This window comes from Bufo bufo, chromosome 2 (genome assembly GCF_905171765.1).
Source record: "Bufo bufo chromosome 2, aBufBuf1.1, whole genome shotgun sequence".
NCBI classification, from domain to species: domain Eukaryota; kingdom Metazoa; phylum Chordata; class Amphibia; order Anura; family Bufonidae; genus Bufo; species Bufo bufo.
The window spans coordinates 350,492,254-350,515,541 of NC_053390.1; the positions used below are offsets into that span (position 1 = coordinate 350,492,254).

General features: G+C 44.1%; 1 protein-coding gene across 3 annotated transcripts in view; it reads right to left on the minus strand.

Annotated features, from left to right (window-relative positions):
- The window catches only part of MAMDC2 (MAM domain containing 2), a 140,864-nt gene that overhangs the window by 21,331 nt on the left and 96,245 nt on the right, over positions 1-23,288 (minus strand). Inside the window, exons 8-11 of one of the 3 annotated variants that reach the window (XM_040420314.1) lie at positions 9,405-9,542; positions 5,233-5,498; positions 4,131-4,224; positions 139-291 (exon numbers count right to left, since the gene is read on the minus strand). In XM_040420314.1, coding sequence (XP_040276248.1) covers positions 139-291; positions 4,131-4,224; positions 5,233-5,498; positions 9,405-9,542 — 651 coding nt within the window. The remainder of the gene's footprint in view (positions 1-138; positions 292-4,130; positions 4,225-5,232; positions 5,499-9,404; positions 9,543-23,288) is intronic. The other 2 variants (XM_040420315.1, XM_040420316.1) reach the window with 2 other exon arrangements.

Below are 23,288 nucleotides of genomic sequence, written 5' to 3' on the forward strand. Positions count from 1 at the left end.
GTGAAGAAGACTTGGGTCTGAGTACAGCAGTACAAAGGTAAAGATTAAAAAACCTATCCTGACAGTAAACTGATCTCAGTATTTTATTCTTTGCTATCAAGTGACTACAGAAAATCAGTTTAACAACACAGGACTCACCTACCCCAGAAGTGTGATCTCCCTTTGGTCCTGTGTAAGATGTAGGTGTCGGCCCTCGTATCCTGTGCCAGGTTCCTCTTCTTTGCCATTCTTGTTGAAATCCACAATCATCTCTTTCAAACGTACATTTTCCAGGGATTGGAGGCAACCTATCTTTAATAAAAGGAAAGACATGTAAGATTTGTACACATGTACATTTTGTAAAAATGTCATACCTACCAATCTTACTAATGATGACAAAAGATAAATGCACAATTGCAACCAATTCTATCACTGCAACAATGTGTGAAAAAAAATTATGCAATTTAGCAGATTTGAAAAATTACATTATTTTGTGGTTCTAGCAGAACCATAATGATTCTGGTTAAAATATACTTATATGAGAAATGTCATAGTCTACAATTACTGTAAAACTACAGAAATGCATGTTTACATGCAGTTTTGCCTAGTGCTGTAGTGACCAGCCCACATGCAGAACTGTCCACCCAATCCCACTCCCCTTTCACTGGTCACAGCAGGACTGGCACCAGAGAACCCTCCCTTTTCATGGGTCCCATTAATGCCACCTCCAGCCCTCCCTGCATGTTCTCATCTTCTAGGCTCTCACTGATATAAAATCAGTTGGAGGTACTGTATAAGAAGGTGAAGGTAAAATAATTGAGCAATTACCATAGTTTAAATACAACACAAAATTGAAAACCATATGATCCTGCAAACGATGAATGTGAGTGAAGTGTTGGTGTGAGCATAAGCAAAACTGTTGCTTTTGTCAATTATTTCATAGAGAGGACAGTAGGACAAAAATATACAGATGACCATAACGCCTGTGAGGGTAGACAGTTATTGGAATTGTTAGTATTGTACAGGCAAATATATACCTTGCTAGAGTAGACTCTAAGGCCCCATTCATATAACCGTGGGGTGGCTGTGCCCGTGTAGGCATGCACCTCATAATAATTTTGAATCATCTTACTCCAGCTGACTTTATGCTAAGACCAATGTGTGAAATGTAGTAAGACAGTGTAAAACAAAAAGAAAAGAGGGAAGTTATTCCAATCCTAAGGGATCGTGAAATCCCAGAGGGGATGAAAAAGATATGGGCGCCAACAGAAGTGGGGTGGTGGGGACTGAGAATTACAAAGAATTGAGTCAGAGAAGGCAGCTAGAATAAGAGTGTTTGGTACAGTCAAACACCTAGACGTCAGTGGTTTGAAGATGGGACAAAAAACGCCATATGGTCAGGCAATCTCACTAGTCTGACGGTGAATGTCCGTGAAATAGAAGGTGATTAGCGCCACTCCCTTAGTCTTAGGTATAGTATATTAGATACTGTACATAGCTTAAAAGCGTATTTAAAGTAGTTTGATGGAAACAGGTATAAAAAATATGGAACTCACAGGTCCCAGGTATAAGATAGATAGGTGCTCTAGTGACAATATAGAGTCAGGAGAATGTAAAAACAGAGAACCTAAGGATCAATAACTATTAATGTAAATAAAATGAGTCACTTAAAATGATAAAATAAATAAATAAGGTAAAATCCGTATGCACTCACTGGGGGGGGTAGTCAGCAGGATAAAGCTCAAGACACCTGTGACTTTGAAAAGCCCCCCCCCCCCCCCGGCCAGGATCGCATGTAGAGGTGTCAAGGATTGATGGCAGCAAACTTCTGGATGCTTCTGCTCAATCCCTGTATTTCAATAAATATATGGCTCAACGCGTTTCGTGGACAATATTCCCCTTCCTCAAGAGCAGGTGCAGACACATAAACATACAGTATTAAAAATATAGCTTGAAAATACAATAGATACATGCTACTTATTTATAGCCATGTGGCTGTTTTCAAATTGAAAAGGGTGCGCTATAGCGCCGGAACCGGAAGTGCGATGCGTTCCAGCCTGGGACGCAAGAGAACCAGAAGGAACACCTCAGCTAACTCTGCTGTGAAATTTCCCTACCCCGTTGTTGTGCGCCTGCGCGGCGCGGCACACCTCCTCACGTCATGTCCGGTGCGGCCGGAAGTGATGAGGGTAGGGAAATCTCACGGGGTAGGGAAATCTAACGGAACACCGCCAGAAGTACCAGAATGGGCCGATGCACTCCAAGCTGGAGCGCACCGACAGGAAGAACAGTCGGTGTGCTTCAAGCTGTAGTGCATCGGGCAGGAGGGAAGGCAGATAGTGGCTCACAGGGGGAGTGGCCACTGCATAGATGATGAGGTAGTACAAATAGTATGTAAAATGGCACTGCATAGATGATAGGGTTGTACAAATAGTATATAAACGTGCTATCCAAAGGGCTATAGATGCTTGTAATATGAAATACCTGGTGTATAAGGAAATTATATAAACATACCGTATGTGGGGGTGAAATGGCAGTGCGTCTTATGGGGCGAATTCTGGAATTTTTACTTTGCACTGATACATCGCCGACCGCGATGCTGCACAGCGTGGCCCCCGATGTATCAGCGGGGAAGGAGGAGGGGCCGGAGGCTGGCAACCCACGCCGGAACCGCAGCGGGGCCCGGCGCAGCCACTGCTCCCCACCACACCAGGCCCCGCCCACAGCAGCACTCACTAAGTGAAGTTAGAACCACCTTTTGTGATCGTAAACTGCTGTACGGGCACACAGCAGGGTGAAGAAGGAAAGGAACGCCATATGGTTTTTGGAGGGCAGATTTCACTGGAATAATTTTAAGTTGCCATGTCATGTAGGGGCTAATTTTTTTCAGGATGAGATGACGGTTTGATTGGTACTATTTTGGGGTGCATATGTCTTTTTGATCGCTTGGTATTACACTTTTTGTGAGGTAAGGTGACAAAAAATAGCTTTTTTTGACAGTTTTTTTTTTTTTTTTTACGGTGTCCACCTGAGGGGTTAGGTCATGTGATATTTTTATACAGCAGGTTGTTACGGATGCGGCAATACCTAATATGTATACTTTTTTTTATTTATTTAGGTTTTACACAATAAAAGCATTTTTGAAACAAAAAAGTCATGTTTTAGTGTCTCCATATTCTGACAGCCATAGTTTTTTTACTTTTTGGGCAATTGTCTTAGGTAAGGTGAAATTTTTTGCAGGATGAGATGACGGTTTGATTGGTACTATTTTGGGGTGCATATGTCTTTTTGATCGCTCGGTATTACACTTTTAGTGATGTAAGGTGACAAAAAATGATGTTTTAGCACAGTTTTATTTTTATTTTTTTTACGGCGTTCAGGTGAGGGTGGATCATGTGATATTTTTGTAGAGCCGGTCGTTACAGACGCAGAAATACCCAATATGTCTGGTTTTCTATTTTTTTTTCTCTTTTTTTTTTTTACAATTTTATGTGTTTTATTTTGGGAAATTTTATATTTATTTTTTTACTTGAAACTTTATTTTTTTATTGTGATAAACACTTTTTTTTTCTTTTTTTTTTTTCTTTTTGTCCCACTCTAGGACTTCAACTTCTGGGGTTTGATCCCCTCTGCAATGCATTACAATACAACCTGAATTGTAATGCATTGGCTGTCAGCTTTTATGCTGACAGCCTGCCTGTGAGACCCAGCTTAAGGGCTGGATCTTACAGGCTTCCGTAGAAGGCAATGGAAGGCATCGGGCTTGCTTTCTCTGCCATCGAGTCCCCGCCACTGCAGCACGGGGACCCGATGGGGAAGCGGAAGGCACCCGTACCCTCCGCGAACCTTCTGCATGCAGCGGTCAGCTATGATCACGGCATACACGGGGTTAATACGCCTGCATTGTGTTTTCACTGATGCCAGTGTATGCGGCAGGGGCCCGGCTGTCAGTGACTGCTGGATCCATGCTGCTGATCGGGCGGGCGCAGCTCCTGCACCCGCCCGATCAGCCTGCCATACATGTATGGCGCTGGTCCTTAAGTGAAGTCCACCAGCGCCGTACATGTGCGGCGAGGGTTCTCTACGGGTTAAATGGTTATATGCAATAAATAAACATGAAATAAAATATATTTAAATGCAATATGTCTTACCAGCTATCTGGCAGTTTCCAATGTTTACTGAAACATCATCAAGTGCTGCAAGACCACAGTCCCAAAAACTTTTACACAAACTAACAAATACCACCTGGAAAGAGAAATCAAGTGATTCAGGTCATGGTCAATCTGTCACTCAGTAGATTCAGGTTTATAGTCCCTGGAAGCTAATTGGGGCTTTAACATAAAAAAACACAAAAAAAACCACACAAAACATTCAAATAAAAACAATCCTCTTCTCAATTGTGTTGTTTTTGCACACTTCACTTATATGGGTGTAAAATAGGTTATATAAAATCACCTTGACAAAGACCGACTGACCAAGCAATTCAGTCGAATCAGAATGAAATCGGAATGAATTGCTCGTTCCTAATAATTGCCTGACCCTGAATGGAGGTGAGAGCTGCATTTACATGCAGCAATCACCTCTGCAGTCTGATTACAGGTGATCGCTACTGGAGTCACTTGTCCCCATGCAGATTCATTGTTTATGGGCAGCAGATCATTGTCTAAACAGAACAATCTGCTTTCCAGAAAATATAATTTTGGTTGCTGCATCAATGATGCTTTCATCTGGCAAATAAGCTTGTTCATCGGGTGATCAGCCGCACATATACAATGGCCAATTATCAGGAATGAGTGTTCATACACAATCATCCCCAGACAGATTCATTTTATTCCAACAGCACATGTCTATTTACACAGCGAGATGTGCTGCTGGCAAATTATTTTTTTAGGTGCCGCATAACAAGATGCGATCATTCAACGAATGAGCGTTTTCTTGTTTGTTGGGTGATTGGGGTCACCTTTACATGGGGCAATTTTCGGTAACCAGCGTTAATTAAAAACAATTGGACACGGTCGTGTGCATGGCGCCTATTACAGAGAAACATATCAATCAGTGTGGGAAGAGCAAAAGCATTAGGGTACCGCTACACATTCAGGTTTCTGCATGCAGTTTTGGAAGCCAAAGTAAGACGTGGATCACGAAAGAAGAGAAAATATTATACAGGACAGATAAGATTTCAACCTGACCATGTGGCTGTACCCTTAATTATATCCCTGTATATAAATGTTACATAGTGTAAACATTCTGTACCTTGCAAGTCATTGGTTTATTAATGTTGATTTCTGCCTGAAGCCAGACTCCTCTGGGTGACTCTTGCACTGACCAGATTTTTTCTTGAACAACATGGTTCTCCTCAAAGATATAAACAGCCAAAGAATCACTCATTTTTGAAAACCCATAGAGTGTGTAAAAAAATCGTAAGCAATACTGCATATTTCCAGGTAGGGTTGGACCGTACAGGCGTCCGACATATCCAGATTGAGACGAAAACTTTGTATCTGCCAGCATGAAATAACCTGAAAAGAGTACACACAGTCATCACACCACCAAAAAAAGTCATGCAGAAGGAAAGAGGGCATTTATTCATCACAAAATACAGGAGCACATTTATGGAAATGTGTGCATGTCAGAGTACTGTAGATATAGACATGCACCAGGAGCGTTGCAGTTTAAGCACCCCTGGTGCAGACACCTCCAGTACTCCAAACACTCCCCCTCCCTCTAGATTGAGACCTCACGTCTAGCGCAGAGTTGTGTCTGCACAGTAATTGGAATGTAAACCACAGGCACATCCCATGTAGTTTAGTGAACAATATTCTATGTAATTTTTTGGAGGAGTGTATGGTTTCTGGGTATAATTTTTGTGAAGTCACTCCATGCATTCTAGCATCACTTAACTTTCTCAGTCAGAACCTTCACTATGCTCAGAGAGACAAGGGGATAAGTGACCCAATTAGAACATCACACATTACACTAATCAAGAGCCATAACTTTTTTACTTTTCTGTTCACATACTGTAGCTGTATGAGCGTTTGTTTTTTGCAGGACAAGTTGTGTATTAAAAGCAACATTCCGTTTACCATGTCTAAAACAAAAAAAATATTTTTGTGGTGAAATTGAAAATTAAAATTCCATTGTTTTTTGCGTTTTGTTTTTACAGCATTCACTGACATGACAACCTTATTCTTTGGGTCAATAGGAATACGGCGATATCAAACTTATATAGTCTTTATTATTTTTTTACTACTTTTAAAAAGATTAAAACCTTTGAAAAAAGGTACATACATTCTGACATCCACAAATTTTCTATATTTACATCTATAGAAGTGTGTAAGGGCTTATTTTCTGCGAGGCGAGCATTTGTTTTTATTGGTACCAATTTGAGGTACATATGACATTTTGGTCACTTTTTATTCAATTCTTTTCAGAGTGCAAGGTGCTAAAAAACTCGGGCATCTTGATTTTTTCTCATTATGGCATTAACCGTATGGGATAAGAAAAAAAATATTTTAATAGTTTGCACTTTCTGACGCAGTGATATCAAATTATGTTTATTTTTTATTATTTATTTATTTTTCTTATGTACAATTGGGAAAGGGGGTGATTTGAATTCTTAATTCAAATGGAATTTTTCAAATATTTTTTAAAAGATATATATTTTAATACCTCTAGGGGATTTTAACATGCGATCATTCGATCGACTATACCATAGACTGCAATCCATACTATGCAACCTGTTTAATTTTCACAGGATTCCTATTAATCCTTGGATAGGCAGTTTCCTATGGCAGACCTCACTGCCATAGTAACCAATCAGAAAGTTGCAGCGTCTAAGTGGGGGTGCTAATCAGAGGTCACAGAGGGAGCACCCTTCCCCTGACTAACCTGAGGGGTTAAATAATCAGGATTGGCATTATCTCCAATCCTGGTCATTGCCAGTCGATGTCAACTGTAGTATACCGCTAGCAACTGCCATGTATGGGGCTGGCTTAGCTTGTGAGCCCATTTATACCCCCCTCCTGCTCTGCCCATGTACTGTTTACTTATGTGTAGTGCTCAGTAAAGGATTACCGTAATTAAAAATGATGTTTTAAAGGGAATCTGTCACCCCGATTTTGGACTATTATCTACACTAATACATGAGTAGTACTGCCGATACGGAGTCCAGATCACAATTTTTTATTTTTCTACTATAAGCCCCCCCAGTTCCCCCGCTGTAATCACTGCACTTAAATACATTGTCAGGACTGCAGTGCATGTGCACATGAGTCCTCTCCATTATGTTGTGTGCTGGCAGTGGGAGAACCAGGGGGCAGTAGGAAAATACTAAATAATGATCTGGAGTCGTTCTGGACTCCATATCTGATGTACTACACATGTATTACTGTAGAAAATGGTCCAAAATCAGAGTGACAGATTTAAACACACTATAATAGTCACAATGAGAGAAGTATGGGAAGAGAGTGTATGCTCAGTGGGCAAAACAGTTCTTCATTAAAGATATTTTTAAGCTCACATACATGTATGTTTACTGTGGGAAGATCATGCCAATGAATACTGTGTTTCAAAGATGCAAGAATCCCTATCAAACCGTTATCATCAAAAAAACAATCAAAAATAAAAATTTGGCCATTTTTAATATCTGGTATGTTTAGTCTTCAGACTTCTGCCCTTTAGCTAAACCCAAATGACTTCTGGTTATTAAGGTTGCAATAAATACTACATTTACATTAACACATAAGAAATGTCACATATATTTTGCATCCCAAAACCAGATAGATTACGGATGAATTGCGAAATAAGATCTACTGCTCATGATCAGACTGCAGATAAGTTTCCATACCCGTCTGATATTTTTATGTGGATGCATGCCTATTACAAAAGATGCCAGAAATGTTATTTATTTCAGCCTTGAAGCACAGTAAAGGCCAGTACTGATATGATTGTCCAAACTGGGATCTGGTGAGGAGGTCTTCTGGTATTTTAATGATTATGGAAGGAAATATTCTTTCAATGTTTTACTTTGCTGTGTTAGAAATGCTTTTTTTTTTTTTCTAAAATGGGTCAGAATACAATTCAGGGTCATGCTCCAAACGGAGTTTGAACAAAAGGATTTATATTGGGTGTTCATGGTGTTCTTCATATATGCTTTGGTTTAGGAATATAAATAAACCACTTTTTTAATCTTTTTTTTTTTTTGCTGTGTGGTACACAGTGATATCTTTTGTGTTGACCGCTGAGATTTTGCCTAATAAAAAAATTTGAACAAAATCTATGAACCTTAAAAAAATGCTATAACCCACAGCAAGGGCGATAATTTACCATGTGTGTGTTACCATGACTCTGCCATGGCCTAATAGTCAGATGCCCATGGCAAACGTTGGACCTTTCTTAGGCCACTTTAAACCAACGAGCCCCTTTCCTTTAAGCTCCTTAAATTTTGAGCTTGCTATTAATTGCAGCAACTAAGCAGTTAAACATCCAGGATCAGAGGTATCTCATATTTACAGCAGGAGACAAGCTGTCAATTTTAGCCAGGCTCCAGCTGTTGATAACATCGGCACAGGCATACATTTACTTCATGGTGCATTAATGGGAATCTGTCACCAGTTCTATGCTGACACACGCTGTGTATTCACAGCTCTAACGCTTAACTTGTGCTGGAGCTGTTCAATACAGATTTTAGCAAAATGGCTGGGTCAATTCAAGAAAGGGTCTCAGCAGTATAAAACTGCTGACAGATTCCCTTTAAAGGGGTTATCAAGGAATTACTATTGATGAGCTATCCAAAGGACTCCTTGAACCCCCACTGATTAGCTGTTTTAAGATGCTTGGCACTGCAGCCTCTTCCATGTGATGACAGTGACAGAGCTCCAGTGAGAGCAGCGGCTCTCTGAAACAGCTGATCAGCGGGGGTGCCGGGACTCAGACCTATCCTGGGGTCATCATTATCTTTATCCGGATAACCCCTTTAATGGGTCAGCTACAAATACATCTTGACACTAGTTTGTTTATACATGCATACAGTTTTTCACAGTATGGTTAAAGGGGCATTCAAGTCGTTAAAGGGATTCTATCACCAGAATTAGCGTACTACCGCTCCTGCCAATCCGTTCATCTCTATCGAAGTTCCAACACCAGCCAAAAGTACAGCTCTTGGCTATTTCCGTAACTTCAAGAGAGATTAATGGAACTGCAGTTCGCCCATCCAACCTGTCACTCAGATCATTTTAAAGGACTCCAAGGAGTACATAGCACCCGTTCTTGTGCTCAGTGGGGGTACAAGCGTTAAGACCCCCACCAATCTAACAGGAATACCCCTTTAAGTAAAAAAAAACAACAACAAAAAGAAAAACAGCTAGTAACAGTAAAGCGCAATGAATAGTTCGCATTACTCGCTGAATGGGCTTTTCATAATGTACCCAGTCCGGTGGTGTGGTCTCCCATTCTGTAGACATTGGGCTTCACTTTTACCCGGCTCCACTCTTTATTGTCTTGATGGAATTTGCAGAGATCGTTCTCAAAATCACAGCCAGCTTCTTGTGCATTGAATACTGCCACTGCAAAAATATATACCGTACTTTATGTCTGAGAAGGAATTTTGTTAAAATGCAAAGGTGTTGATGTCATTCAACATGTTCCTTGTTACTTTCTGCATATACAAAGAAGAACAAACATCAAAGAGAGTGTAAGCACGATACCCCATGAAGATTTAATGGTTTCAACATTCATTTGCTTCTGCAATATCATCTTATTATGCTGTATATAACTTATCTCTTGTCTCATCAAAGCTTCTAAAGTAACGGTCCCATCTGCAGTCAAGCATGTGTTATGGCAGTGGTCTGTACTCACACTGCCACGCCACTCCTCCTGGTCGTCATGGCTGCTGCTTTCCTTTGGTCCAGACCCCCAGGTATCCGTCTTCCCCTGCCTGGTGGCCCTGGCCTCCAGAGTAGCACTGATCTCCTTCCCCTACAGGTTGACGCTTGCTTCCTGCCGGCCCGCCTCTAACTGTCCGCAGGGTGCATTCTCTCTCCAGCTCTTAAAGGGCCAGCATGTGCAACTTTAATGTTTGCCAGCCTATGGCTGGCCACCCTAATGTATTTTAGGCACTTTTCCCTGAGAAATAGGTTTCAGTACTCTAGTGTCCTGCAAAGGTGTGCCATTAGCTAATGTGCATGTCCATGTACTGATTTCTGCCTGCCTTCTGGATTTGACCTATTATTGCTTGACCCGACCTCTGCGTGGTCTGCATACTGACCCTGAGCTGCCCGCCCTGACCTTAAACTGTTTAAAGGGGTTGTCTTACTTCAGCAAATGGCATTAATCATGTAGACAAAGTTAATAAAAGGCACTTTCTATTGTATTGTGATTGTCCATATTGCATCCTTTGCTGGCTTGATTCATTTTTCCATTGCATTGTTTACTTCCAGGGGTTACAACCACCATGCAATCCAGCAGCAGTAGCCGTGCTTGCACACTATAAGAAAAAGAGCCTGCCTATGCGTACTACCACAGTCCCAGACACCAGAGAGAATGGCGTCTTTCTTATAATGTGCAAGCACAGTCATCACTGCTAGATTGCAGGGTGGCCGTAACCATGGAAACAAGCAGTGTATAATGTGATGGAAAAATGAATCTATCTTTCAAAGGAGGCAATATGGACAATCACATTACATTAGTAAGTGCCTTGTATTAAAGGGGTTGTCTCATCTCAGACAATGGGGGCATGTCGCTAGAATATATATCGAGAACGGAGCTCCGAAGGTGGTGGAGGGTGCACTGTGCATGCACAGCCACCCTCAATTTATTTCTATGGGGCTGCCGAAAATAGCCGAGCGCTGGCTCGTCTATTTCCGTCAGGCCCATAGAAGTGAATGGGAGCGGTGGCCGGTCATGCACAGTGTGCTCCCATTCGCTTCTATGGGGAGAGCACTTGGTGGTGGCCGGACCGGAGTCCTCCAGCCACCAGTTTTTGGGGCTGCGTTTAGGAGATATAGTTGCAGGTCCCACTGCTGGGATCCACACCTAAGACAATGGGGGCATATCCTAACAATATGCCCCCATTGTCTCAGATGAGACAACCCCTTTGACTTTGTCTACATGATAAATGCCATTTGCTGAAGTGAGACAACCCCTTTAAAGGGTGAAGATCAGGGAGGATAACTAAATAACACCCTAAGGAGTAGCCTCAAGTCAAATCTGTTCAAGTGACACAGGGGATCAACATCAGCTTTGTAACAGGAGCATACCCACATTAAAGGGAGTCTGTCACCTCCATATGGCCATATACAGTGCTTACATGGCTCTGTAGCACACCTATACAGGATTGTAACGGTACCTTTGTTCTTTTCTTTAGACTTGCACAAGCAGGGAAAACGAAGTTTAATTCATATGCAAATGAGCACTCGCAAGTGCCCAGGGGCGGAATTCAGTGTGTAGTTGCCCAGGCTGCTCTGCCTTCTTTTCACTTTACTCCTCCCCAGCCTCTGCCTTTGCCCGTCCTCCAAGTCCGGACCTATCGATGAGGCAAGAGACTTGGAGGGCGGGCAAAGGCAGAGAAAGGCTGCAACAAGCGTCATACTACTTGCCCCAAGAGGCCATCACAGCCATGCCTACTATTGGCATGGCTGTGATTGGCCAACTGTAGCATGTGACCCAGCCTCTATTTAAGCTGGAGTCACGTAGCGCCGCCCGTCACTCTGCTCGGATTAGTGTAGGGATAGGCTGCAGCTGCTGTGAGGGAGAGATCAGGGAGAAATCTTATGAAGAACTGCTTCTTTACTCAGCGATCTACAGCAAATGTGTTTTGTGGGTGCAGTGCACAATTGTTTTAAGCCAACTACTGCTGAAAACGAACTTTTTTTCCTTCAGTTAGTCAATACATAATCGGCAGCCATTTTATGCAACGATAATGCACCAGCACAGGATATCTGCATGTCTGCAAGTCCAGAAATACTGCTTTGAGACACTGGGGTTAAAAAAAAACTCTGTTTCATATAGTGCACATCTAGGATTATCGCTGCATAAGTGACTGTCACATTTAGGCCAGAAATACGGCTTTGGCATACTGGGGCATACTGGGTGAAACAAACCCCTCTGTTTCATATAGTAAACATCTAGGATTATATGTGCATAAGGGACTGTTCATTTTAGGCCAGAAATACGGCTTCCGCATACCGGGGTGGAAAAAACACTGTTTTATATACTGCACATCTGGGATTATAGGTGCATAAATTACTGTGAAATTTAGGCCACAAATACGGCTTTTGCTTACTGGGGTTAAAAAAAAACTCTGATATACTGCACATCTGGGATTAGAGGTGCATAAATTACTGTGAAATTTAGGCCACAAATACGGCTTTTGTTTACTGGGGTTAAAAAAAAACCCTCTGATATACTGCACATCTGGGAATAGAGATGCATAAGTGAGTGTTACATTTAGGCCAGAAATACAGCTTTCGCATACTGGGGCATACTGGGGTGAAAAAAAAAATCTGTTTCATATAGTGCACATCTAGGATTATAGGTGCATAAGTGAGTGTCACATTTAGGCCAGAAATATGGCTTTGGCATACTGGGGCAAACAAACCCCTCTGTTTCATATAGTGCACATCTAGGATTATAGCACCTATATAAGGGACTGTTCATTTTAGACAAGAAATACGGCTTTCGCATACCGGGGTGGAAAAAACACTGTTTTATATACTGCACATCTGTGATTATAGGTGCATAAGTTACTGTGAAATTTAGGCCACAAATACGGCTTTTGCTTACTGGGGTTAAAAAAAAACCTCTGATATACTGCACATCTGGGATTAGAGGTGCATAAGTTACTGTGAAATTTAGGCCACCAATACGGATTTTGCTTACTGGGGTTAAAAAAAAACCTCTGATATACTGCACATCTGAGATTAGAGGTGCATAAATTACTGTGAAATGTAGGCCACAAATACCGCTGTCATATAGAGTGCAATACCCTACATCAGGGTTTTTATTGGCGGATAATTATTTTTAACAGACTCAACCACTTTTTACTTTGCTTGGTGAACGCTAACTATGAGGCAAACATCTAATAAGAGACGCGGTCATGGTCGTGGTGTTGGTGTTGGTGGAGCCTCTGGTGCAGGGAGAGGACGTGGCCTTTCTGCCACAGCTACATGTCCTACTGAACCTACTACCTCAGGTCCCAGTAGCCGCCAGAATCTACAGCGATATTTGGTCAGGCCTAATGCCTTTCTTAGGATGGTAAGGCCTGAGCAAGTACAGGCGCCAGTCGATTGGGTGGCCGACAGTGGATCCAGCAGGTTCACATTATCTCCCACCCAGTCTTCTGCAGAAAGCGCACAGGTGGCGCATAAAAACCAAGCCCATCAGTCTGACACATCACCCCCGTGCATATCGGGGAACCTGTCTGAGCCTCAAGTCATGCAGCAGTCTCTTATGCTGTTTGAAGACTCTGCTGGCAGGGTTTTCCAAGGGCATCCACCTAGCCCTTTCCCAGGGGTGGAAGACATAGAATGCACTGACGCACAACCACTTATGTTTCCTGATGAGGACATGGGAATACCACCTCAGCACGTCTCTGATGATGACGAAAAACAGGTGTCAACTGCTGCGTCTTTCTGCAGTGTGCAGACCGAAAAGGAGGCCAGGGAGGAAGACTGGGTGGAAGACGATGCAGGGGACGATGAGGTCCTAGACCCCACATGGAATGAAGGTCGTGCCACTGACTTTCAGAGTTCGGAGGAAGAGGCAGTGGTGAGACCGAGCCAACAGCGTAGCAAAAGAGGGAGCAGGGTGCAAAAGCAGAGCAGCCATCGCCAAAACAGTTCGCCTGCTACTGGCCACCGTCACCAGAGACCTAGCACACCAAAGGCAGCTTCAAGGAGTTCCCTGACATGGCACTTCTTCACACAATGTGCTGATGAGAAAGACCAGAGTGGTTTGCACGCTGTGCCATCAGAGCCTGAAGCGAGGCATTAACGTTCTGAACCTTAGCACAACCTGCATGACCAGGCATCTACATGCGAGACACGGGCTGCAGTGGAGTAAGCACCTTCAAAACAAAGAAAGGGCTCAGGCCCCTCCTGCTCCCTCTTCTGCTGCTGCCTCGGCCTCTTCCTCCGCCTCTGGAGGAACGTTGGCACCTGCCGCACAGCAAACAGAGGATGAGCCACCAACACCACCACCTCCGTCACCAAGCATCTCCACCATGTCACACGGAAGCGTTCAGCTCTCCATCTCACAAACCCTGGAGAGAAAGCGTAAATTCCCACCTAGCCACCCTCGATCCCTGGCCCTGAATGCCAGCATTTCTAAACTACTGGCCTTTGAAATGCTGTCATTCAGGCTGGTGGAAACGGACAGCTTCAAACAACTCATGTCGCTTGCTGTCCCACACTACGTCGTTCCCAGCCGCCACTACTTCTCCAGGAGAGCCGTGCCCTCCCTGCACAACCAAGTATCGGATAAAATCAAGTGTGCAGTGCGCAACGCCATCTATGGCAAGGTCCACCTAACCACAGATACGTGGACCAGTAAGCACGGCCAGGGACGCTATATTTTCCTAACTGCACACTGGGTAAATGTAGTGACGGCTGGGCCCCAGGCGGAGAGCTGTTTGGCGCACGTCCTTCCGCCGCCAAGGATCGCAGGGCATCATTCTTTGCCTCCTGTTGCCTCCTCTTCCTACTCGGCTTCCTCCTCCTCTTCTACCACCTCCTCATCCGGTCAGCGACAGACCTTCACCACCAACTTCAGCACAGCCAGGGGTAAACGTCAGCAGGCCGTTATGAAACTGATGTGTTTGCGGGACAGGCCCCACACCGCGCAGGAGTTGTGGCGGAGTATAGAACAACAGACCGACGAGAGATTGCTGCCAGTGAGCCTCAAGCCCGGCCTGGTGGTGTGCGATAATGGGCGAAATCTCATTGCAGCTCTGGGACTAGCCGGTTTGACGCACATCCCTTGCCTGGCTCATGTGCTGAATTTGGTGGTGCAGAAATTCATTCACAACTACCCCGACATGTCTGAGCTGCTGCATAAAGTGCGGGCCGTCTGTGCGCGCTTCCGACGTTCTCATCCTGCCGCCGCTCGGCTGTCTGCTCTACCGCGTAACTTCGGCCTTCCCGCCCACCGCCTCATATGCGACGTGCCCACCAGGTGGAACTCCACCTTGCACATGCTGGAGAGACTGTGCGAGCAGCAGCAGGCCATAGTGGAGTTTCAGCTGCAGCATGCACGGGTGAGTCGCACTGCGGAACAGCACCACTTCACCACCAATGACTTGGCCTCCATGCGAGACCTGTGTGCCCTGTTGCACTGTTTCGAGTACTCCACCAACATGACTAGTGGCGATGACGCCGTTATCAGCGTTACAATACCACTTCTATGTCTCCTTGAGAAAACACTTAGGGCGATGATGGAAGAGGATGTGGCCCAGGATGAGGAGGAGGAAGAGGGGTCATCTCTAACACTTTCAGGCCAGTCTTTTAGAAGTGGCTCAGAAAGAGGATTTTTGCAACAGCAGAGGCCAGGTACAAATTTGGCCAGCCAGGGCCCACTACTGGAGGAGGAGGAGGAGGATGGGGATGAAGCATGTTCACAGCTGGGTGGTATCCAACGCAGCTCGGACGCATCACTGGTGCGTGGCTTGGGGGATACGGAGGACGCAGACGATACGCCTCCCAGAGAGGACAGCTTGTCCTTACCTCTGGGCAGCCTGGCACACATGAGCGACTACATGCAGAGTTGCCCACATTTTAACGTGTGCTGACTACTGGGTGGCCACCCTGCTGGATCCCCGTTACAAAGACAATGTGCCGTCCTTAATTCCCTCACTGGAGCGTGATCGGAAGATGCGCGACTACAGGCGCATGCTGGTAGACGTGCTCCTGAGAGCATTCCCGACTGATGCCGGGGGACAAGTGGAAGCACAAGGCGAAGGCAGGGGAGGAGGAAGAAGTCGCCAACGCAGCTGTGTCAGCGCCAGCACCTCAGAAGGCAGGGTTAGCATGGCCGACATGTGGAAAAGCTTTGTCACCTCGCCTCAACAACCGGCCCCAACTGCTGATATGGAGCGTGTTAGCAGGAGGCAGCATTTGAACAACATGGTGGAACAGTACCTGTGCACACGCCTACACGTACTGACTGATGGTTCTGCCCCATTCAACTTCTGGGTCTCCAAATTGTTCACACGGCCAGAGCTTGCCCTGTATGCCTTGGAGGTGCTGGCCTGCCCTGCGGCCAGTGTACTCTCTGAACGTGTATTTAGCACGGCAGGAGGCGTCATTACAGACAGACGCATCCGCCTGTCCACAGCCAACGTGGACAGGCTCACGTTCATTAAAATGAACCAGGCCTGGATCCCACAAGACTTGTCTGTACCTTGTGCAGAATAGACAGTTCTAACAGCCTCCACCATCCATCCTTGTACTCAAGTGCACTTATTCCTTTTTTTTTTATATGTCCCAATATTTTGGGGGATATTCCTATGTAAAAATGCAAAATAACACACATCTGTGTTGGCTACCTATTCCTCCTTCGCCGCCGCTTCCACCTAGACCGCCACGTGAGCCTACACCGCCACATCCACCCATTCACCGCCTCCTCAACCTCTTCCTCCTACATCATTCCAAATTTGTATTTTTTTAATGTCTTTTATGTTTTTTTAATTCATTTCCCTATCCACATTTGTTCGCAGCGCATTTGTCATGCTCTTAAGCACATTTTGCTGCCTTTTGCAGCCCTCTAGCTCTTTCCAGGGATATTTTAGAGCAATTTTAGTGGCCAAAAGTTGGGGTCCCCATTGACTTCAACGGGGTTCGGGTTCAAGTTCGGGTCAAGTTCGGGTCCCGAACCCAAACTTTTTTTTCAAGTTCGGCCGAACCTGCCGAACCCGAACATCCAGGTGTCCGCTCAACTCTAGACATAAACTAAATCTTATACTGGGGTCCAACCTGTAGGCTCCCAGCCAATCTAAATGCATATGGCCACAAAACTGCAATACAAATGGATCATTAATGTAATTCCCTTTACAGTGGGTGGCTGGAATATTGCAGTGCAGTAAAATACTGTGAAGGAACTGCAGCACTTAAAGGGGTTTTCTGAGATTTTACTACTGATGACCTATCCTCAGGATAGGTCATCAGAATCAGATTGGTGGGGTCTGGCACCAGCTGTTTGAGAAGGCACCGGTGCTCCTGTGAGCGCCACAGCCTTCTCCAGCTTTTCCTAGGCCAGTGAAGACACGTTCATCTGTAACGTGGCCTAGGAGCAGCTCAGCCCCACTGAAGAAAATAGGGCTGAGTGAGATACCAAGAACAGCTGCTATACTATGTACAGTGCTGTGCTTGTTTTTTATATGAACATAGGCTAGTGGAGTTGCTGTATATGTATTTAGTGCAGTAAGTCTACTTTGTTATGTGCCACTTGTGCAGGGGGTGGGAGGCTAGGGGCCCACCTTGCTCAGGGGCCCACCGGAGGATTCCCCTGTATCCCTGTGGGCCAGTTCTAGTCTGCATATAATAACAGACAGGTAGTTTCTTTTATCAGTTTGAGAAAAGGGTTTAATATAGAAAGAAGGAAATGTTAAAGGGATTGTCCAGCCTTTAAAAAGTGATTTCCTATCCTCAGGTATAGGCCTTTGCTAGCTGATTGGTGGGGATCTGACACCCTGCACCACTGCCAATCAGCTGAAGTTGGCATCAGAGCTACACAGCACCATCAACCTTGTAGTGGAGAGCTCATTACTACAGTACTTCTACTATTTTGTTTAGTGCAAGCAGCACTGTAGTAACAAGCTACCTCTGCTACAAGGTTGATAGTTCTGTGTAGTTCCAGCACTGACTTCCACCAACAGAGCTACACCCAAACAGCTGATTGGTGGAGGTGTGGTGTGTCAGACCCCACTAATCGGCTGTTGAAGGCCTATCCTGAGGAAAGGCAATCAACTAGTAAAGGCTAGACAATCCCTTTAAGCATTTTCCGCACATTTCCCTAATGAGCTGTATTACAAAGTTTCATGTTACAATGTGCTGCTGATTTATTAAAGAAAAGTTATAATGGTATTTATGCTTTAACTGAACATTTTACAGTAAAAGTAGATCTATTCAAATAGAATGGATTTGTTTCCTTGACTGTACTAGGTTGTGATGGAAAAACTCTGCTGTCCACATGACCAAACAATGAGATCAACTGGTTTACATGCCAAATGGAAAATTATCTGCCAAAACCTAATAAGTCCTGAAGAAAAGTTATTTAGAACTGCAACAGCAAGACTGTCTAGATATTGTATACAATTGATGATTATATAAAACGGCCCTCCTGGCATGATCACATCATCCTTGTTACAGTACTGAAAAAGTATAAGTGGCTAGTGGTGCTTAGTCAATGATCACACAACCAAGGTGGTCCTTTATTTTAGGTTCTGCAGCTGGGTATGTTAAGGCAGGATCACAGTAATATTGGGTGGCATCTACCTTTGCTGTAATACAGGCTGCCATTCTGGCATGGTAATGGTCATACAGATGCTGGATATCCTCCTGTGGTATCTCATTCCAAGCTCTTTCAACTTGGACCCATAGTTCAGGCAAGGTGGTTGTTGGCTGCTGTACGTGGCAGATCTGTTGCCTAGTCCACTCCCAGGCATTCTAGATGGGGAGAGATCTGGCGATCAAGCTGGTCAGGGGAGTTGCTAGATACCCAAAGAGCACATTGTGTAGCTGTGTTGAAACACCTCCCATCTCCTAAGTGAGTCAAAAAAGGTAGTAGGGAAAGCACCTACCTCCATCATGCACAGCTGAGTCACACAGGACCAAAACCAGGTGTCATGTTGCAGGGTACCATTAGCTACCTTGGCCGTTCCTGACTAGTATTTGTGGAGGGAATACTGAGCAGCTTTCAGTATGTCCGGGACATCGTTAAACTAGTCCTACTGCCTTTAACAGACGTGCTGTTCTAATAAGATAACACTCACCCCCACACTGCCTGCACTACACAATGTGCTCTTCAGGATATCCAGCAACTATCATGGCCAGTTGGATCATCTCATCCCCTTCGAGAATATCTGGGATTGGATGGGGTAATGGATCTTCTATGCACAGCAGCCAACAGCCATCTTGCCTGAATTTGGGTCCAAGTTGAAAGAGCTTGAAATGACATACCACAGGAGGATATCCAGCATCTGTATGACCATTACCATACCGAGGAGGCAGCTTGTATCACAGCAAGAGATACAACCCACCCTGCTTCAACTTATACCCTGCTGCAGAACCCAAAATAAAGGGTGAACAACTCTGGTTGTGTGATCATTGACCAAGCACCACCAAGCAGTTTATACTTTGTCAATCTCAGCTCAACCACATTAGCCCTTAGAGACCAGCCTGTTTTGGGCCTTACTGACCATAAGTTTTTCTTCCTTTTTTCATCATCGCCTTCCAGGAGTTATAACTTTTTTATTTTTCCATCTATGTAGCTGTATGGGGGCTTGTTTTTTGCGGGACAAGTTGTAGTTTTTAATAGCGCCATTTTGGGGTACACATAACTTTCTGATTAATTTTAATTCTTTCTGGGAGGAAGATGGGGAAAAAACAACAATACTGGCACTGAGTTTTTATGTTATAAATTTTGGCGCATTCATTTTTTGGCCTAAATAACAGAATATCTTTATTCTCTGGGTCAGTACGATTACAACGATACCAAATACATATAGTGGTTTTTTTTACGTTTTACTACTTTTGTGCAATAAAACCTCTTTTTTTTAAAAGAGGAAAATCTTTTTGCATCGCTCATCCCAAGACCCATAACATTTTTATTTTTATTTCTATTGAGTTGTGTAAGGGCTTGATTTTTGCCAGACAACTTGTAGTTTTCATTGGTATCATTTTGGGGTAAATAACACATTTTGATCACTTGTTATAAAGTTTTTCCTGTGGTGACTAAGAATAAACTACCAATTCTGGCTAGGAAATAATTCACATGATATTTGTGTAGTGCGGGTTGTTACGGATGCGGTAATACCAAACATGTGGGGGAGAATTTATTTTTGCAAATTTTTCATTGAAAACCATATTTTCAATGGAAAAAAGCATATTTTTTTATTGGAATTTTTTTTATTTATTAAATGTGTTTTTTAAAAAAAAGAATGGGACTATAATAGGCAATCTTTTGATTGCTTCTAAAATAGAATGCACTATCCATATGGTGCATTGCATTTTAATGTCAGTTCTATACTGACACTGACCAGCAGGCTGCAGAGAGGCGCCTGCTGGAGAACACTCCACCAGGTCCCAGCCTGCCTATACACACATTGGCACCTTGTGATCGCATTTGTGGGATGGCAATAGAAGGCAGAGGGAATCTGCTCCCTCTGTCACCGCTTACATGCAGCGGGCACCATTGCCTGTAAGGGGTTAAACAGCCCGTATCAGCACTCCTGCCGATCCTGGCTGTTACAGCAGGCGCTCAGCCTTAGAGTCCATTCACACGTCCGTAAGTGTTTTGCGGATCCACAAAACACGGACACCGGCAAAGTGCATTCCGCAATTTGCGGACCACACATCGCCGGCACTATAATAGAAAATACCTAATCTTGTCCGCAATTGCGGACAAGAATAGGACATGTTCTTTTTTTTGCGGAAACAGCGGAAATGCGGACAGCACATTCCGGCCCCATTGAAAATGAAAGGGACGGAACGGATGCGGACCCATTTTGCGGATATGTGAATGGACCCTTAATGTGAGAGCCGAGACCCCGCTTCCAGTGGTGAATCACTGTAACATAAGTGGCAGGGGGGTTAGTAAGGTGACTGTTGACTTATTTTATTATTTTATTAAAATAATACATAACTTTGGTGCATCCACCCCCAGCAGATGGGGATTAAGACCGGTGTATAAATTTCCGGTCTTAATAAATGATCCCCATGGTGCTTTGGGGTGCTGTTATCGTTGCACAGTGCAATTTTAACAATTTTGTGAAAGTTTGGCCTTTTTCACACGAGCGATACGGATTGTGTCAGGATCTGTTCATGGAAAACATGAAGGGTTTGCATGCAAGTTAAAGGAAACCTGTCACCGGGAGTTTGTGTATAGAGCTGAGGACATCGGTTGCTAGATGGCCACTAGCACATCTGCAATACCCATTCCCCATAGCTCTGTGTGCTTTTATTGTGTAAAAAAAACAATTTGATGCATATGCATGGCGAGTTCATAGAATATAATTTTTTTTTTGGCACAAGTTAGCGGAAAATAGATTTTATTTTATTTTTTCTTACAAAGTCTCATATTCCACTAACTTGTGACAAAAAATAAAATTTTACATGAACTCGCCATGCTCCTCACGGAATACCTTGGGGTGTCTTCTTTCCAAAATGGAGTCACTTGTGGGGTATTTATACTGCCCTGGCATTTTAGGGGCCCTAAAGCGTGAGAAGTAGTTTGGAATCCAAATGCGTAAAAAATGCCCTATGCAATCCTAAAAGTACTCATTGGAATTTGGGCCCCTTTGCGCACCTAGGCTGCAAAAAAGTGTCACACATGTGGTATCGCCGTACTCAGGAGAAGTAGGGCAATGTGTTTTGGGGTGTATGTTTACATATACCCATACTGTGTGTGAAAAATATCTCTGTAAATGACAACTTTTTCCATTTTTTTATACAAAGTTGTCAATATTGTGATATTTCTCTCACCCAGCATGGGTATATGTAAAAATACACTCCAAAACACATTGCCCTACTTCTCCTGAGTACGGCGATACCACGTGTGACACTTTTTTGCAGCCAAGATGCGCAAAGGGGCCGAAAGTCCAACGAGTACCTTTTAGGAGGGCATTTTTAGGCATTTGGATTACAGACTTCTTCTCACGCTTTAGGGCCCCTAAAATGCCAGGGCAGTATAAATACCCCACAAGTGACCCCATTTTGGAAAGAAGACACCCCAAGGTATTCCGTGAGGGGCATGGCGAGTTCATCGAAGATTTTTTTCTTTGGCACAAGTTAGCGGAAATTGATTTATTTTTGTTTTTTCTCACGAAGTCTCCCTTTCCGCTAACTTGTGACAAAAAGTTCAATCTTTCATGGACTCAATATGCCCCTCAACGTATACCTTGGGGTGTCTTCTTTCCAAAATGGGGTCATTTGTAGGGTGTTTGTACTGCCCTGGCATTTGAGGGTCTCCACAATCATTACATGTATGGTCAGCATTAGGAGTTTCTGCTATTCTCCTTAGGCCTCATCATCACGACCGTTGTTTGGGTCCGCATCCGTCGCTCCGTTCCGCGGCCCTGCTAAAAAAATATAACATGTCCTATTCTTGTCCGCGCTTTGCGGACAAGAATAGGCATTTATATTGCCGGCGCCCGTTCCGTTCCGCAAATTGCAGAAGTCAACACGAGTGCCTTCCGGGTTTTGCGCATCTGCGGTTTGCGGACCGCAAAAAACAGCACGGTCGTGTGCATGAGGCCTTATATTGAGCATACAGGTAATGAGATTTTTTTTTCCGTTCAGCCTCTGGGCTGAAAGAAAAAATGAACGGCACAGATTTCTTCATTCGCATCGATCAATGTGGATGAAAAAATCTCTGCCAAAAAATATTAAAAAAAAAAAAAAAAAAGCTGCGATCGCTAATAAAGATCCAAAAAGCTCAAAAGTGATCTTTATAGCGCCGCAGCGATTTTACGGTGTTTTTGCAGTGATCAGAAAAAAAAAAATTCTGTGACTGCGGTGGGGCGGACTGAACGCAAGTGTGCGCACAAGATCAGGCCTGATGGGGCGAACACTGCGTTTTTTGTAGAGCCTAAGGTGACCATAATGTACTGATATAGATCTGATTGCGATCAGTCTTGATCACTTACAGATACTATATAGTACTAGTGCTGATTAGGGACAGCGATGACGCTAATCAGCGACTAATCAGTGACTGCGGTGCGGTGGGCGCTAACTTCCTAACAAGTAGCTAACTAACTGGCGGTGATAAGGCCCCATTCACACGTCCGCAGTTCTGTTCCGCATTTTGCGGAACGGAATTGCGGACCCATTCATTTCTATGGGGACAGACTTTGTCCCGCTCGGATCCGGAATTGCGGATCTGCACTTCCGGGTCCGCACTTCCGTTCTGCAAAAATATAGAACATGTCCTATTCTTGTCCGCAATTGCGGACAAGAAAAGGCATTTTCTATATAGTTCTGGCAATGTGCGGATCCGCAAAATGCGGAAAGCACATTGCCGGTGTCCGTGTTTTGCGGACCTGCAAAACACATACGGACGTCTGAATGGAGCCTTACAGGGGGGTGATCAATGACAGGGGG